We start from the raw sequence: 18,813 nt of genomic DNA, 5'->3' as shown, positions 1-18,813 counted from the left end.
CGAAAGCTTATGCCCAAATAAATCTGTTAGTCTTTAAGGTGCCACCAGACTCCTTGTTGTTTTTGTGGGTATTGTACTTTATTCCACTACCTTAAATCTGTCTTTTCAATACTTTTTCCCCATTTCAATAGGTTTTCAATGTTCTGCACTTTGCTAAAACCATGTAAAATTAGTTAATATCAAATCTAGATTAAATACAGTAGATGCCAGAATATATTAAGTAGTTCCAATACAACATACCAATGGAGCCCTCTACAGGTTATTAGTTCAAACTGATTGTTTCATAGCAAGATATAATATTTCCAAATACATATTTAATTGTCACAATCATGCACGTCTCCTACTTTATCTTGCTTTTAATGAGTTAATACAGATATAGAGTACATTTAATTGGGTTAAACTTAAATGAGATGGCCACTCTATAACAACATCTCTCAAGAGACCAGTTTAGCCTAATCATAGTATATGGTAATGACTATTGCTTAATTGGGATATAATTAACATAAATCTGCTTAAAAGGGATACATTCAGTGAGTATTAAGGGGTTCAGTGTTGCTTACTTCCATGTAAAATTCTGATCTCTAGTTTACCCAGAAGTTGACAAATAAAGATTAAAAGATGAAAAAATAAGGATAGAATATAAAAGAAATGCAAGTAATATAATTTTTGTTCTGGTATTTTGATTCGGCACAGTATTTTATTTTAAGACCTTATTGGGATTTTTTAAATGGTGATGTCTTTTAATTGGGAAGACAAACTATCTTTCAGGGTTCCAATTTAAAGGATCCATCCAGCTAAAATATTTTAAACAAATTTTTATAAACTAGAGAGAAGAAGATGACTCTAGCAATCCTGCTGTGTATTAATCAGTGAACTAGGAGACATGCTATCCAGTCAAGAATTGAGTAAAGGCATTGGCATTGCTCAGAGGGAGATCAAATTGTAAAAATTCAATAAAAACATTTATGATATTTTGCTATTTTAATGTTTCATGCATTATTTTTCTTATTGGTCAGTCACCAGTAGTCAAGTTAAAATTTTTATGTAACAACATTAAATTATCTTTCAATTAATTAATTCTACTATTCACTTTTTAAAGATATTTTTATTTCAGTTATGCAGTTAAGACCCAGTCCAACATTCAGCTGAAAGTCTCCTATTTATTTCAGTGGGATTTGGGTTGAACTCTATAGGCTCAAATGCATAGATCACAACCTTAGGCTGTTCTCTGACATGATTTCTCCGCAGCTCTGTTCATGGAGATTTTGCAAATAGTGAACTCCATGGCTTTTTGGTGAGTCTGGGGAGGAATGCAACACTTGTGTCCTGACACCTATGTCCTCTTTTCTGACATACACATATGCTGACACGATAGCCTGAATGTCACAATTGTCTGTGTCACTTTATATGCTACTTCAGAATTATGCATAAATTTGTGGTTGTTCTTAATACCTTTTTCCAGCAGATTGCATCCTTTCCTCTGAAATGCATTTCATGGCATTTATTTATGCCACTGTTACCTGTAGGCTGATTAATGCCTTCTATTAGAGCAGCCCTTGATATGTCTCTACACTGCAATGTGGGGTGAGTAGCTTTGAGTGCATGACACTGTGTAATTCACCTATCTGTAAGAATCTGTAAAACACCCATTGTGTTAGTGGTGGGCAGTTTGATTCTGGAGGCAATTTGAGTTATTAATATCTTTAAAACCCTACACAGTTTGCAAGCTATTTATATAAAAGAACACTTTCTTCCCTATATATCCCGTTATAACAAATGAAGTCTGCTGGGCCTTTTGGCTGTTAGTTCCCAGGTCAGCAGTAGGGCATTCTCAGTTACAGGACCCCACTTTTGGAATATGTTCCCTGTGACTGAATTTGTTTTGTTTAGTCATGCTTTGGATTGAGCATTCTTTGTTTTAGATGGCTGGATGTTTTAGCTCAGATGAGTTTTTATGAATAGTGGGAGCTTTGAGATGTTGTCAGTACTGCATTTCTGTAATAATTATTGTACAGTGATTAGATTCTTTTCTTTTTTGATGCCAAGCAAGAGAATAAACAAAATAAGAAAAAGAATCTTTGATTTTAAAAGATAAAATGAAGAACTGCAAGATTATTTACTAATGGCCTTACTAACAACTAACCTTCAGCATCTTCCAACCAAGAGAGCCATTAAATCTTTCACTGATCCCATTTTACAATGTTTAAGAAATCAAAAGGGTTATGATCCCCAGTATTCTATAGCAAAATACTTGGCTGTACAGGACTGAAAGCTTTGGCATTAGTTTTATTATATACTTACTTCGTTGTTCAGCTGCCTGTTTTTTATTGTCCTTTTCTCAGGTACACATCACACAAATCACCTTCTCTCAGAGCCAGCTGCAATGTTAGGAACCTGACTACTCTCAGTAATCCCCAAATCACAGTGCAGAATAAGATTTCAGATATATGACCCTATAACAAAGGTTCTAAAATGGATCACTCTGGGGTGTGAAGTTCCTACCACACACAATTTTAGGGAAAACTCTTGACTGGTGACAAATAATTATTGAAGATTGAAAGTAGAGAGAAACAAGTAATGTAAAGACAAGTTTCATATCTTGTTCAAAAATATATACAGATATTTATTATTTGCATTAGTAGTGTATAAAAGCCCCAGTCATGGACCAAGGCCTTTTGTGCTAAATGCTATACAAATACACAACCAAAAGATAGTCCCTGCCCCAAAGAGCTTACAATCTAAGTACGAGACAAGAGACAACAGATGGATACAAAAAGACCAATGGGGAAACAAGGAAACAATGAGACATCATTGATCAGTGTGATAGGCAGCCTAGCTTTTGTCAAGTTCTTTGAAGGTATCATGGCAAAGGAAATTTTTAAGCGAGGCAGGTTTGAAGCAGGAGATGAGTTAGTTTTGTGGATGTTTATGGGGAGCTCCTCCCAAGGGGGGGGGGGCTAGAAAAAAGCACAAAGGGACTTGTTTGGAAATTTAACAAGTAGGTGATGGAGTTTGACATCATGGACTGATTGGAGGGAGTCAACATTGTGATGCTGAATGAGAGATGAAAGATAGGGTGGGGCTAGATTGGGAAGGGCCTTGAAAGTGAAGACAAGCAGTTTATGTTTGGTACCATAGAGAAGGGGAACCCAGTGGAGGATGGAAAGAAAGGGTAACAAGCTTAAAGCAACACCTCAGGAAAATTATCTATGTATGAGTGGCAAAAGATTACATTTGTTAAGGCCAGAGAGAAGGATGTTGGAGTAATTGAGACACAAGATGATGACAGCCTTGATGAAAGTTTTAGCTGTGTGGATGGACAGGAAAAGACATATCTTAGAGCTTGTCTACACTTAAAAGGCTGCAGCTGTAGCACTTCAGCAAAGACTGTACCTATGCCAACAGGAGGGCTTCTCCTGATGGCTTAAGTACTCTACCTCCCTGAGAGGCAGTAGCTATGCTGATGAGAAAAGCCCTCCCATCAACATATCATTGTCTATACCGGGAGTTGGTATAACTGCATCACTCAGGGGTGTAGATTTTCCACATTACTGAGTGATGTAGTTATACCAACATAAGTTGCTGGGGCAGACCAAACGCTAGAGATGATATGGAGAAAGAATGAGTAAGGCTTAAGTTTTGTCTATGCTGCACAGTAGTGTGGACTATGGGAGCATGAACTGCAAAGAGCACCAAAGAATTGCACTCTACCTGCCCCATGTGGACACTGCTGGAGAGAACTTAAAGGTAGTTTGCATAAAAGTAGTCCTCTTTCAAACAGCACACTTTGATGCACTCTGCAATTCATACCCTTGTAGTCTGCACCACCATACAGTATAAACATAGTCTTAGACATACCTTGGATGTGAGTGTGACACTGTATGGCATCTGGGGAACACTTTAGGATATTATGAATACCAATATTGTAAAATGGCAATGAGTTGTGTCAGATATGCTATGTGAGGTATCTGCAAAAATGTTATAATTTGCCAAGTATGATAATCTTGTTTATATGTTTGTATCACCTTTGTATTATGAGCTATAGATATGTAGGGTATATCTGTATTTCAAACTTGTGATGTGCATCTCAGTGACACTCCCAGATTGTCTAGCCTACTTGATGGGCAACAAAAATGATTAGGGGTCTGGAGCACATGATTTATGAGGAGAGGCTGAGGGAACTGGGATTGTTTAGTTTCCAGAAGAGAAGAATGAAGGGGGATTTGATAGCAGCCTTCAACTACCTAAACGGGGGTTCCAAAGAGGATGGAGCTCGGCTGTTCTCAGTGGTGGCAGATGACAGAACAAGGAGCAATGGTCTCAAGTTGCAGTGGGGGAGGTCCAGGTTGGATATTAGGAAACACTATTTCACTAGGAGGGTGGTGAAGCACTGGAATGCGTTACCTAGGGAGGTGGTGGAGTTGCCTTCCTTGGAGGTTTTTAAGGCCCGGCTTGACAAAGCCCTGGCTGGGATGATGTAGTTCGGAATTGGTTCTGCTTTGAGCAGGGGGTTGGACTAGATGACCTCTTGAGGTCCCTTCCAACCCTGATATTCTATGATTCTATGGCCGATCAAGGGACATAAACTGTACAATGAACCCACTGAAAGGGTCAGGGATACACCTTATGACTCAGCTAGGCATGAAGGGGCATGCCTTTGGACAGAACTCCAGGTCATGTGCTGGGCAGCTTGTGTTTGGACCAAAGGAAATTCAAGCTGCATGGCAAAAGACTATAAAAGGCAGTTGCATCTTCTCCATTCTGTCTTCATTCCTGATTCTTACCTCTGGAGTAACTTTTCTATAAATGAAGCTCTGAACAAAGGACTGAATGACCCATCCAAGTTGTGGATGTGTTCCAGAGGGACTTTCAAGCCAGCAAACTCACCAATACTGCTAGGAACCTGATATATGGACTTTGAAGTCTTTGTATGTATCTGACTGTCTATCATTTAACAGCTCTCTTCTTGTTCTTTTTTCTTTATAATAAACCTTTAGTTTTAGACACTAAAGGATTGGCTGGCAGCATGGTATTTTGGGTAAGATCCAAACCTATACTGACCTGGTAATGTGACTGACCCTTTGGGGTCAGAAGAACATTTTGTATATGTGAGCAGAGTTTTTTGAATACCGTATATACTCATTCATTAGCCCGTTCATTCATAAGCCAACCCCCCAAAATGGATAGGTGAAAATAGCAAAAACTGTATGACCCTTTCATAAGCCGACCCTATATTTCAGGGGTTGGAAAACTTTGGCTCCCGGTCCGTCAGGTTAAGCTGCCGGCGGGTTGGGACGTTTTGTTTACCTGGAGCATTCACAGGCATGGAGCCCCTCAGCTCCCAGTGGCCGTGGTTTGCCATTCCCAGCCAATGGGAGCTACGGGAAGTGGCGCCACTTCCCGCAGCTCCCATTGGCTGGGAATGGCAAATCGCGGCCACAGGGAGCTGAGGGCCTCCATAGCTGCAGACACTCCAGGTAAACAAAACGACAATGTATTAGATATTCAATTAAATGATTCCATAGAATTTTGGTATAGACCCGTTTATAAGCCGACCCCCGCTCTTTGATACATCACTTTTTTACCAAAAATATTCGGCTTATGAATGAGTATATATGGTAACGTCTCACTGTGCTGAACGTATGTGCTGACTGGGAGCCAGCGAACAGGAATGCTGGAATGCATAAAGGGGCTGTGTGGTTTCTTTTTTGCTTCTTGCTAACCAGTGTGGGGGATCTGAAGCAGAGTTTGTGACTGACTGGGGAGTTTAACTTCAGTGTTACCCACCAGCCTTGGCATTTCTAGGGAGGGCTGCCCTAGGCATCATGGGTCACAGTGAAGACTATGAAATAGGTCTGAGTCAAGGAGGGCACCCAGAGTACAGGCTTGAGTGACAGTAAGGATAGTGCTGTTATCAACAGTGATCGAGAAAGAGGGTAGTGGGAATGATGTGTGTGGGGTGGGGAAATTAATTACCCACATTGAGCTTGTGCTCATGGCTGGACATCCGCAAATATATTCAGATACCATGGATTCTTAGACCAGTATCATTATTTCTACTGTATGATCAAAGATCTGTATCCCTATCTTAGAATGTTCTTATTCACATTCTCTTCTAAGACTCATAAAGCCCTAGGTCCTAATTTATGAGAGACTGCCTTTCTGCACATTTCCTCCCATGATAGCTGAGGTTTCTCATGTGCTTACAGTCCTAAGATCTGAATGACTAGTTTGGGAGGATGCTTCGCACGAAGGGCTCTCGACTTTGGAATTTGTGTCCTTTATTCATCTAACCCAGTGTTTCTCAAAATGGGGTCTGCAGACCTCTGCGGGTACATGGGCCCAGTTGATCAACTCTTCCCACTCCCTCCCAGTGCCTCCTACATGCCGGGGAACAGCTGTTGAGCAGCGTGCAGGAGGCGGTGTGAGGGAGGGGAAGGAGCAGGAAAAAGGAGGGGCTAGGGCAGGAAGAGGTGGGGCAGGAGTGGGGTCTTGGGGGAAGGGGTGGAGTGGGGGTAGGGCTTGGGTCTGAGTGGAGAGCTTGGGGGGTCCATGAAAAATTTTAAATCAAAATGGGGGTTCTCATGTTGCTACAGTTTGAGAACCGCTGATCTAACTGAACCTATTGACCTTCAGGGCACTGTGCAAAGCCTCTTTTCTCAGGCCTTTGAATGAGGAGTTGGGAAGAAAGGGTAGTTTATTCTGTTTATTTGATTCTGGGCTGAATTTGTGTGTACGTCATAACTGGCACTTGGAGTTCGTCCATTTTAAGAAATTTACTTTGTTTTAACCAGTTCCACTACTATTTAATTAAAAGCTATTTACAGTACTAGGCCCTGACCCTGCAAGCACTTACCAACATGCTTAACTTTACTACCATGAGTAATTCCAGCAGAATCAACATTAAGCATATATATACTTGTCTGCTGGATTTGGACCTTACATTGCAGTGTGATGCATAAATTATCCTTTTAAAGTGATTTTCCTGTAGAGGTTTTTATTTAAATCATGAGTGCATGGGGCACTTTACAATAGTAAAAATATACATAACACAAAGTATCTGCTCTGAAGTGTTTACAGTCTCAGAATTCTTGCTCATTCCTATATGTTGCAATTAGTTGCTTAGCTACTATGGAGATGGGCAGTATGGAAAATATCGCAAGAGAAATAAGAAGTCAGTTTTTGTGTGTAAAACATTCAATCAGGGCCGTCCTTAGGCATATACAGCTGCGTAGAGCATGAGAAAATTTGGGGCACCACCAGGACCAGGGACAGCCCTTTCGGGTGCTCAGGGGAGCCTGCCAAAGAGGGCACTGTGTGCTGGCCTGGCCTGATGCTCCATGCACGCCACAGCCAAGCAGGCAAGGTGCTGGTTCCTCTCTGGCCCAGCCCCTCCCCCCCCAGCTGCTCTTGGCCAGCGGGCCCAGGGCTGCCTTCTCCCTGCCCCCTCACTCCTCTTGGCCAGCTGGCTGCCAGCTGAGGGCTCCTGCCAGTGATGGGGGCAGAGAGGAGTTCTCAGCCTCTGCAGCTCTGTTCTGGCCCCACCTCCTCACCCCAGAGGCTCGTACCACTTGCTGGTACAAGGGGGAGGCTCGATGGCAGGCCCAGGGGTTTCTGGTTGCTGAACCATTGCGGACAGCTGGGCTCTTCCGTCGCACAGCTCCCCCATCTCCTTTTTCCACACTTGGGCCCCTGCCAGGCACGGGACAGCGCTGGTGGGAGGGCGCTGTGCACGCGCCCCAGCTATTATTTGAATGCAGAGGCCAGGGAGGGGTTCCTCAACCATGCTGGGCAGGAGGTAGCACTGGCACCCAGTGGATGGACACCTTGAGCAGTGGGTGCTCCTTGTTCCAGGTAAGCCCTCTCAGCCCAGGCCCCATGGAGCAACTGGAGCCCCAGTTCCCTCTGCCCCATCCCCCCCACCAGCAGGGCAGCTCTGTATCTTTTGCTGCCTCATCCCTCCCCCTCCAGGCTGCAAGCCCAGGCTGCCGCAGCAACTGCTCCATACGAAGCTCGGTGTGCGTCAGCAATGATGGTGGTGGTAGGGGAAACGGACAAATAGTCCATCAGCATTATAGAGTGCTTAACTTGTTTAAGCTGGTTTTAATAAAGTGCATGTGGCAAGTTTTTCAATACTGTAAGCTTACATTTGTGTTGCTAAGGGCAAATCAGGAATAGGGGCACCAGTTTAATAAAACTGCATAGGGCCCCATAAATCCTAATTAACCATCGTATTCCCTACTCATATTACACCTGTACTGGATGTAAACTGACCCTTATTTTTTGAACATATACAAGATTTTTGGGGTGTTTTGCATTTAAAAATATTTAACTTGGATACAAATATATACACAGACATACAGTATCTGCGTTTTCTGTGCCGAGATACAGACTTTGGTTAACAAACTGCTTTTAGTCACACTGTAAAATTACAGTGTTTGCAAGTATTTTTCCCCAATTACGTTAAAAAGCATAAGACTAATATATATGTTAAAAACAGTTCAAAATGATGAGAGAGGAATAAAAAGTCACTAAATTAGAAACTTGGTTCTTTATCATCTGAATCCCTAACATATAACCTCTTTCATTAAAAAAAACAAACAACAAAAACAGTTGCTATAGCTCAAGCAATCGGAAAAGGTTGAGTCCAAAACTTCAGTGTAATTTTGATCACCAAAATTCATGTTATTTTTTACTTCAAACTTTTCCCCAATGTTTTTATACTATTAAAACCTATGTAAAAAAGGCAAACCAAACCCTTCCTCCTCTATATGACAATCCTTTACAACAAAAAAAAGCCAAGTTTTAAAGTTAATATAGTACCCTAGCAGAAGCTATGTTGAACATTTTCTGAAATGCATATGTGATAAATTTATCAAAATGAGTATGCTACTTGAGGCCCTGATCCAGCAAAGCACTTAAATCTATGCATAACTTTATGCATGTGAGTAGTCCCATCAATTACTCATGTTTTAAAATTATGCATGTTCTTAATGGTCAATCCCATTGAAATCAATGGGAGTTAGGTGCCTAACTTGCTTAAACACTTTTGAAAATCCCATTAGGCACCAATCTGCATCTTTAGGCATCTGAATACCTTTCAAAATCTAGCCCTAAGTGATCGCTGTATTGGGGTCTATGTCAGTACTAGTAGATGTCCTTATTCTTAACAGATTTAGTTCAACTTTAAAATAAAAAGGGGGCAAAATAATCTTGACTTTTTGTCTTATTTAACTTAAAGAAACACATTACTTTCAGTAAACCTGTTCCAAGCCAGAGAGTGTGTCCTCTTACATAGAATGACACTGTTAAAAACTGACTTCTCCGTTTTGTGTTTTCTTCTCCTCCTCCTCTTTTCAAGTTTCCAGACAGAGCCGCATCAAGTGTCTGTGGGGAAATTCACCTCACCTCATTAACCAGTTTTGCATTTGGAATGATGTTAACTTCAAATTCTATTACATTTAGGGTTCTTTAGCAAATTTAGGGCACAGTCCTAATTGCCCCCCTTTCAGAAGCACCTAATGCACTAGAAGTGCCATGATTCAAATACACAGAAAGCTGGGCTACAGGAAGGATGACAGATGGACGTCATACTCCTCATGCACCTTTTAGCATTATTCCACAGTGACTCTCCCCATAGCACTGAGAAGAGATCAGGGCATGTTGGAGGTGTAGCTTGTCTCTGCAGGTTACATGAATCCAATGACTAAATTCCCTTTTGTAGCCCAAAGTCTGCAGTAGTTAGTAGAGCAGCTATTCCTTGGCTGTGTCTTTGCTGCTCCAGGTTCACTGAGAAGGCGAAATCTTCCAGGCAAAGCATGTAGACTCAGGCTTTCCACCACAAATAAAGTCAGTCCCAAGTTACTTATACATATAGAAAGCTGAAGCCAGCAAAAACTGTCTGAATTCAGGATGTAATTATTTTAGGTTTGTCAGCACGTAGGCTTTTAGGTTACATTTATTGTTCTATCACTTCATAAATCCATTCCTATTATAACCAACACAATCGTCACTTTCCATTTAATTCTCTAGAGGATGCTCTTATGGTTAAAAACACTTTTTCAAATTATAAAAAAAAATGAAATAACATTTTTTATTGTTTTTGTATGTATTTCCCTCACTCTAAAACTTAACATTTCCTTCATAATGTTACACAAAAAGGTTATCTAAAGGAAAAGTAATCAACATAAGTAAGGCTTGATAATCCCACGGGGAAAAAAATGCAGGAATACTTGTTATTTACATTTTACTTCATTTGGAAATCACATTTGGCTCAGTTTGCAGTCATTAATTTATACAACTAAATTATTTTTCTTAAATGTATCGCTACTTATCTTTAAGAGACCTTTTAACAGAGAAGGCTTAAAACCATGTGCTGCTTCAATTATACTTAGCATTCTAAAGTGTCTTTTTAATGTTTCCTGGAGCTGAACAAAGCGAAGACTCCAATTTAAAAAAAAAAAATAACCTTTATTGATTTGGCACCTATTCTCTCTGAATGTGCACATATCATCCACACTTTGGAAAAAAAAGCCACTGTGCTTTTGTATTAATTGATTTTTAGCAAAGAAAACATCCAGCTTCTATCCACTTAAAAGTATGCAAATTATTGTAGCATTATGGTGATGTCCAACTTCCTTAATGCTAAAACTGTCATTTTTACTTAAAGATTGCGTATTGGCATATATGTTATTCTGTTAAGTATTGCAGTATGTTATTTATTATGCTCCAACATTGTTGTCTTGCTGTACAAGACAAAGCCAGACATGTCCCTGATGCTGAAGGGTCCAGCCCTTATAAGGTGATCTGTGTGGGTGGACTCTTGGGCCTGCACGAGTTTCACTGATTTTGGTTCAGCTCCACAAAGGTGCAGAGAACTGTCCCCATTGATCAGCTTGCAAGATCAGAATCTAAAAAGAGAAATAGAGTACAGGATGCTTGGAAACAGGAAGGGGTCCTTATTTTTTCCCTGTTACATTTATTTATAACTTAGAGAACTGCTCTATGAATTCTCTTGTATGTCTAAGTTCAGACATAGCAGTTTTGTTTATAACAGCCGATCCCATGAGAATTTTATACAGTTCTAGAAAAACTATTTTTCATTTTCCTTATCTCACATTAAAAGGACAGATTGTGAAAACTTATTAATTTGATTAAGGGTGAATTATAGCCATTTACAACACTAACAACACTAAAACAATATTTGTTGCAAATGGCAGATTGCCATACTATGACTTCATAAGTAAAAACAACCAATACCTCTTTTCCCAAAATCCTATTTTTTCCACTGGTGGGGCAAGCGTTTTTACACAGCTATAGTCAGTCTTATTGTAGAGAGGATCAAGGAAATTATTTGCAGCCAAATCACTGTACATGTTTACCACAACCTAAATACACTTGTGATACAAACATGGGCCCACATCCCTCAAAAGCTTATGCACATGCTTAACTTTACTCATATGAGTAGTCTCATTGGCGTTAACTTTAATCACTTGAGTAGTCCCCTTAAGTTTATATATGTGTGTAAACTTGGGATCTTAGTATTATTCTGCTTATGCAGATTAATATTCAGCCTTTAATGTTAATATGTTCTTTGGAAGTCTGTATCAGATCATCTTTTCAGTCATACTGCATTCGTCTTTGGCCCAATGACTAGGTTTTTAGCCACAGTGGAACAGTCATTGGGTGACAGAGAATATGACAGTAGCACTGTGATTAGAGCACCCACCTAGGAAGTGGAAAATCCTGCACCTAGTCACCCTGCTCCAATCAATCATCACGGATCCTCGTGGAACATCTTATGAGATTGAGAGAGACCCACATCACAATATCCCATAGCTAATGGATTATAGCACCTTCTTGAGGTGTGGGAAACCACCTGTTCAAATCTTTTCCCTCATTGGCAGAGACGGGAATTGAACCTGGCTCTCCCCCATCCAAGGTGAGTGCTTTCTCCACTGTGCTAAAAATTGTCAAGTGGGCAGCGCCCCACTTTGTATGGAGCAACAGAGGCCTCTAACTCATTTCTGCAAGAAGTGCCTTAGACTCCTAAGCCACGATTCCAGAGAGGTTTCCAGTCACAGCTTGCTAAGCAAAGATAGGCACTATCTCCGACAGACAGACGGGTCTTAGGACATACCACTCTGGTCAGCATTTGCCATTGCTAGCTTAGGCGACTCCCTGCCTAGTGTGCTGGCTTTGAAGATCGCATTCTTAGGTGCCTAGCTCTTCCCATGCATTATATAGGAAGCTTAAGTGACTATCTTAGCTTTGTGGGTCCCGCTGCTCCTGTTGCCTAGCAGTTAGGCATTGTGATGCTATGTTGCAAATGTCTAAGTCCCTTTTGGGTATCCCACCTAAAGAGCTCAGTCATTATAAAGCATGTTTTCTAATCCTTTAAATCATTCTTGTGGCTTTCCTGTGAACCCTTTCCAATATATCAATAGTCTTCTTGAACTGTGGACACCGGAACTGGATACAGTATGCCAGCAGTGGTTGCACCAGTGCCAGATACAGAGGTAAAGCAGCCTTCCTACTCTTACTTGAGATTCTCCAGGATTGCAATAGTCCTTTTGGTCAGTGTTGCAGTGGGCACTCATGTTCGGCTGATTATCCACCATGAATGCCACATATTTTTCAGAACCCATCTTGACCATCACGTCTCAGCTGAAATTTACAGGACCGGGAGTTAGAAAAAAAACAAACTTTTTATTTGTAAACTGATTCTGTAAGGGTTGCTTATTAACATACACCTGGTGGGATGCACGAGATCCACAATACCTTTTTTACAGTTTTTTTTTCCCCAATGTATCAACACTTGAATTTCATAATAAAACACTGTAAGCAAAGATGGGGTATAATCCACCACCCACTGAAATCCGTACCAAAGCTCCAATTAACTTTACGTGGATTTCAAATCAGACCCTTAATGAGCACCCTATGAAATAAATATGTAATTTATGGACAAGTAATTATTGGGCAGAAGATATGAAAGTCTAAACTAGCTGAGGCTACAACATTGATGCAGCACAAAACAAACTACTGTATGGTAAAGAGCATGAAGGTTTTTTAAAATCAGCTTTTTTCTGTTTGCATGGCCATATTCATATCACATGTAAACAAGGACCATTTGTAGCTGACGAGGGTACCCCCCCCCCCCCAAAAAAAACCAAACCAAACAAAAAAAAACACGATGGAAGGAATGGTTACATAAAGTGTTATTAAAAATAAATCAATTAATATTCACTTTTTCTTTTCTTTTTCTGCTCTTCTTTTTTGCTGTAGCGTCTTCAATTCAGTCATTACATTCAGTGTTTTATAAACCCAGGTAATCTGAAAAGTAAGCATATTTACATATGATGTGGACACATTAAATTTATAATCTGCTTTATTATAAATATAAACTTAAATTAAACACATACCACTATTATTATAGCATTCAACAACAATGGAGCTGAAAATACTAGGGAAATAAACATCCCTCTTGAATCGAAATATTGGTATTTAGAAAATAACCTGAAATAAAAAAAAACAAGTGTTACTCAGCGTACTTCATACATTACATTTCAATAAAAAATAATTCCTGTGCATGTATGTTCTGCTGTGTATGCATACTGTAACCAATTCTACCCTTTCATTTCTGCACAATATTTTTGTGAATGTGGTAGAATTGTACACTGCAATTAAAAACCTGCAGCTGGCCTGTGCTAGCTGACAGGCTCAGGGGCTGTTTAATTGCTGTATAGATGTTTGGGCTCAGCTGCAACCTGGGCTCAAGGACCCTCCCACCTTGGATCCTAACGACTAGGCTGCAGCCTGAGCCCCAACATCTACACCGCAACTGAGGGTATGTCTCTGCAATTAAAAACCTGTGACAGCTGACTCAGGCTACCACATTAACGCCTTAGCCCAAACCTCGCAAGCCCAAATCAGCTTGCATGGGCCAGCTCCGGGTATGCAACTGCAGTGTAGACATACCCAAAGTGACTAACAGATACAAAATCCTCTTTGAAAATTGTGTGTGCACATTCACATTAGGAAGCTACGCTTATGCATCAGAAAGAAAATATACTCTTCTTTTGTAGACACCAATTTCAATTATTCCTGATATCTGAATACATGAAGTATTTATGCATCCGGGCCAGAATTTTCAAGCATTCATGTCTCAAGTTTGGCACACAATAGTTAGATGTCTAAATAAAAACACCTACTTTTCAGGGTGATGCACACCTATAGGTCTCATTTAAGTCATGGGAAGATACGGATGCTCAGTACCTCTGAAAAATCAGGCCAATTTTTTTTTAGGTGTCTAAGTACAGATTAAGAGCCAGATTTTTAAAGGCATTTAGGCACCTAAAGATGCAGATAAGCATCTAATGGGATTTTAAAAAGCAATTAGGTGTCTAACTCCATTGAGGTACTTGTGCACTTTTGAAAATCCCACTAGCTGCCCATGTGCAACTTTGCGCCTAAATGCCCTTAAAAATCTGGCTCTAAGTGCTTAATTTTAGGTACCCAAGTTTGACCTCAGTAAGTCATACCTCCCACTTCATACAATTATTAGCCCAGGCTTGACCCAGACATATAAACAGACAAGAATTATCACACCTTGCTGTTCCAGCATTATGTCTCTTGAGTAGAGACCAATCATGCAAAAATGTCGATGCTCTTGCACAAATAAAAATATGGATGAATTTCATGACCAAAAGCAAAAAATACCTTCCACCGCCTCAAAAAAAAAAAAAAAACACCTAACCCTGTTTTCACTTGTGACTTAAAAGGGTTTTCATAAGTTTTCTGGGGTTAATTTGAACTAAAACAAAAACAAATAACCTGGATCTGTAATGTTTTTTAAAAAGGTCAAACAAGAAAAGCATAAACAGGATCCATATGAAAAACAATGTAAATGATTTCCCCCATTAAGGATAAGAGTTAGGTATACAGTACTAAATAAAATATAATACTTAGCACATATTGTATTATAATTTTAATGTTCAATTTTTTTGTTTGTTAACTAATGAAACCATCCATTATACTACTTTCCACTGCTGAGGGATGTGATACTTCATTTAGAAATTGCTTTTGAGGACTATACAAATAAAACCAGCATTACCAATAAAAGCAAAATTTAAATATGAAAATAGAATATAATTACCTCCAATTCATAGCAGCCAGTTCATTGATATATTCAGCACAATACACCAAGGCCACTAGATCACAGAAGGAAACTAATATTAGGTTGAATATTTCTTGACAAAATGGACAGCTGGTGATCAGTTCTGAGCCTGTACACATTATATATATCAGGGATCGGCAACCTTTCAGAAGTGGGGTGCCGAGTCTTCATTTATTCACTCTAATTTAAGGTTTCGCGTGCCAGTAATACATTTTAACGTTTTTAGAAGGTCTCTTTGTATAAGTCTATAATATATAACTAGACTATAGTTTTCAGAGTAGCAGCCGTGTTAGTCTGTATCCGCAAAAAGAACAGGAGTACTTGTGGCACCTTAGAGACTAACAAATTTATTAGAGCATAAGCTTTCGTGGACTGCAGCCCAATTTTATGAAATGCATCCGAAGAAGTGGGCTGTAGTCCACGAAACCTTATGCTCTAATAAATTTGTTAGTCTCTAAGGTGCCACAAGTACTCCTGTTCTTTAGACTATAGTTATATGTCAAGTAAATAAGGTTTTTAAAATGTTTAAGAAGCTTCATTTAAAATTAAATTAAAATGCAGAGCCCCCTGGACTGGTAGCCACGATCCGGGCAGCGTGAGTGCCACTGAAAATCAGCTCGCGTGCCGCCTTTGGCATGCATGCCATAGGTTGCCTACCCCCGATATATACTATTACTCCCCACCCAAAAAGGTTAGTTATTATACATTTGAGACTTTAATTGCACAAATATAATTCTGAGTGTTTGTGTCCCACATGAGATCTCATTATGTGAGCACACAAAACAAATGTAGTATTACAAAACGATAAATACACAGATATAAGTTCGTAGAAAAAGGTCAATATAATCAAATCTACAGTATAAAATACAACTTTTTAGTCAATCTTACTGATGGTTCAGTTGTAAAACTTAATGTAAAAGCAAAAACCTCACCAAAAAATAAGTAATTATCTTAGAACTAAGGTTGTAAATATCTACCAAATTACTTAGAAGCAAAAAACATGAAGAGAACCTTTTAGTTCTCAGAAAACACAATGGCCTAAAAGCCTGGATAGGTTAAAATAAAAACAATATACCAGACATTAGGAAATATCTAATTAGGAGTCACCAAAATAATCATCTCTCCTGTCCTTTGCCAACCCTCCTCCCTGTGTACGTGCCACATGAGACATCCTGATGTATGTTTGATAGTGTTGTTGTTTTCTTAAATGAGAAATTTAAAGCAACATCTTAAATCCACTTTACTTGCAAAATTTATCTAAGAAATCAAACTTTTATACCTGGCTTTTCTTTGATACGTAAGTATCTTGCACCCCTGGCTGTACCTGATTGAGACACTGCCCCTATGAAGTTCGCAGCCTCCCCATATTATTATAGTTGCACGTCTATACAAAGAAATTTGAAACTTTGTATGCTTTCAGATAATTGTCCTGAACTCACTTCTTGTTAAGAGAGATAATTTCCGTTGACCATTTATGGCTCTGAAAAAAGCAACAGTGACTTGCAGTGAAGTGAAGCCTGGCACACTTTGGACTAATACTAATATATACCCAGACTATTAACAGTTCTTATTCAACAAATGAGCACAAACAGAATTATAATCACTAGTGTGCCATAGAGGAGATGTATAATAATATGTATAACTTTAAATCACTTATTTTCAGAGACACTGGTGCAATGAGGAAGTGTATTGTCTACATACATGCTCACCTCATGCTTCACTGTTTTGTGAAAAATGACGCAGGCACAAAGTTAAAGCAGCCTGGGTGACCTTAAAGGTGACCTACACAAGGTTCCAGATGTACGCTCTTTTCAGTTGTATATGGAATATAAAGAAGGCCTAAAAATTCTTCTCACCTCCTAAACAGATTAAAAAACCACAAAGTCCCTATTCTTCCCAAGGCTACCTCCTTGCTATTCAACTTTGTCATCTTCAATGAGGCCAATATAGACACAAAGTACATGGAAACCACTTAACTGCTAAATAATTCTCAACCACAAAACCACCCTAAATTAAGCAAAGCACAAGTCTTCAACAAGACCAAAAGATTTAAACTATTTTTGAGTTGCTGGTTCAAGCTGTTTGGGAGACAGAGCACAAAAAAATAAATAAATCAGGCTTATTATAGTAAAAAGGGGGATGTTATTGTATATATATTCTGTTGAACAGTATATTACATTACTAAGTGGTGTGTGATTGTATATAATAACAAATGAGCACAAACAGAATTATAATCACTAGTGTGCCATAGAGGAGATGTATAATAATATGTATAACTTTAAAGATATGGATGCCTATTTCAAACTGAAACACAAACTCAGGCAAGCTATTAATTCTCTACTCACCCATGCAGAGAAAATGCCCTATCTGCAGGTGGTAGCGCTGGAATGAAAAGAAAGTGATCAGGAAGCAGAGGATGTGGAAAACGGCAAGACCCAATAGCCATGGTTCAGACCAGTCTGTCTGCTGCAGACAAAACATGAAATCAATTAGGAAACTTTTAGGAAATAGAACATAAACTTTCATGTTACCAGTACCAAAGCTAACCTTGTTACTCTAGGCTTACATATTAACAGTTATCAATTGCAAAACTGGAATTTTACTTTACTCTTCTAAATTACTGACATCAGAAAAGCACAGACTTGGAATGTAGATTAAGAAAATGATTTAACATTAAAGCAGACAGCCCCAATTTAAAGCTTCCTTTAAACAAGGAAACAAACAAAATGAAGTAAAACAGATTGGCCTGGACTTTACAGAAACTTACACACGTGAGTGACTTCACTTAGGCTGGGTCTACACTACCCACCTGAATCGGCAGGTAGAAATCGACCTCTCGGGGATCGATTTATCGCGTCCCAACGAATCAACGCTCTTATTCCACCAGCGGAGGTGGGAGTAAGCACCGTCGACGGGAAGCCGCAGAGGTCGATTTTGCCGCCGTCCCTACAGCGGGGTAAGTCGGCTGCCATACGTCGAATTCAGCTACGCTATTCGCGTAGCTGAATTTGCGTATCTTAAATCGACCCCCCCGTAGTGTAGATGTAGCCTTACACTCAGTGGGACGCTTCACACCACCAGTGTTTGCAAAGAAGCCCCCTGATACATTCGGAGGCCAGTGACACACATAACTGGGCCGGTATAAGGAGGGGTTTGACAGCTTCACTCGCTCATGTCCAGAGAGCCCTTTGCCTCCAGAATAACGGAGAAAGCCCAATAACTCCCGGTACGTCACGTACCAAAGCTACCTCATGACTTCCCCCAAGGCAGCCGAATTCCCACTATTCCACATAGTGAGGTACCAGAGACCAACACCACCACCCCGGCCCCCTTCACCAGCCCCGACCCACCGGCGCCCCAGAGATCTCCCCTCCCCGGGGCCGCACCCATCGCCCCGCCATGGAGCCCCCACGGCCCCTCCCTCCCGTGCTAGATGAAGGTCTCCCCCCCCGCGCGCTGCTCGCCAGGGTGGGCGGGGGAAGTTACCGCCAGTATCGCGGGGAGCCCGGTAGGCACGCGCTGCGGCGGCTCCATCTCCGTGGTAGCCGCCTCCCTTCATTCTCGCGAGAAGCTAGTGGGGAAGTCTCGCGAGATACGACGTGGAAGCTACGTTAGCGCTCGCGGCATTTCACAACATA

General features: G+C 40.3%; 1 protein-coding gene across 7 annotated transcripts; it reads right to left on the bottom strand.

Moving 5' to 3' along the window:
• Positions 1–5,700: 5,700 nt before the first annotated feature.
• TMEM18 (transmembrane protein 18) lies at positions 5,701–18,800 on the bottom strand. Of its 7 annotated transcripts, XR_006174110.2 has the most exons (7): positions 18,662–18,800; positions 17,521–17,641; positions 15,155–15,209; positions 13,422–13,515; positions 13,247–13,332; positions 12,543–12,666; positions 6,981–10,910 (listed from the first exon to the last, which is right to left on the bottom strand). XR_006174110.2 is itself a non-coding variant. In XM_042848768.2 (6 exons), the coding sequence occupies exons 1-6, from the start codon at positions 18,707–18,709 to the stop codon at positions 9,357–9,359; spliced, it is 432 nt and encodes a 143-aa protein (XP_042704702.2). In that variant the 5' UTR covers positions 18,710–18,790; the 3' UTR covers positions 5,701–9,356. The 7 variants fall into 7 exon arrangements, 6 of the variants coding, with proteins under 6 accessions (XP_042704702.2, XP_065443835.1, XP_005289717.1 ...); XM_042848768.2 differs by lacking the exon at positions 12,543–12,666 and having other exon boundaries at positions 5,701–9,387; positions 17,521–17,638; positions 18,662–18,790; XM_065587763.1 differs by having other exon boundaries at positions 5,701–12,666; positions 17,521–17,638; positions 18,662–18,789.
• Between the last annotated feature and the right edge of the window lie 13 nt (positions 18,801–18,813).

The sequence above is a fragment of the Chrysemys picta genome, chromosome 3 (assembly GCF_011386835.1).
Source record: "Chrysemys picta bellii isolate R12L10 chromosome 3, ASM1138683v2, whole genome shotgun sequence".
Classification (NCBI taxonomy): Eukaryota; Metazoa; Chordata; order Testudines; family Emydidae; genus Chrysemys; species Chrysemys picta.
This window is presented reverse-complemented; position numbering and strand designations above follow the sequence as displayed.

Coding starts and splice junctions, on each gene's coding strand:
- TMEM18 (XM_042848767.2), bottom strand. CDS start 18,709: ATGGAGCCGCCGCAGCGCGTGCCTACCGGGCTCCCCGCGATACTGGCG. Junction 17,642..18,661: donor GGCTCCCCGCGATACTGGCG/GTAACTTCCCCC, acceptor TTTTGTCTGCAG/CAGACAGACTGGTCTGAACC. Junction 9,388..13,246: donor GCAGAAAAAGAAAAGAAAAA/GTGAATATTAAT, acceptor ATTTCCCCACAG/ACACTTGATGCGGCTCTGTC.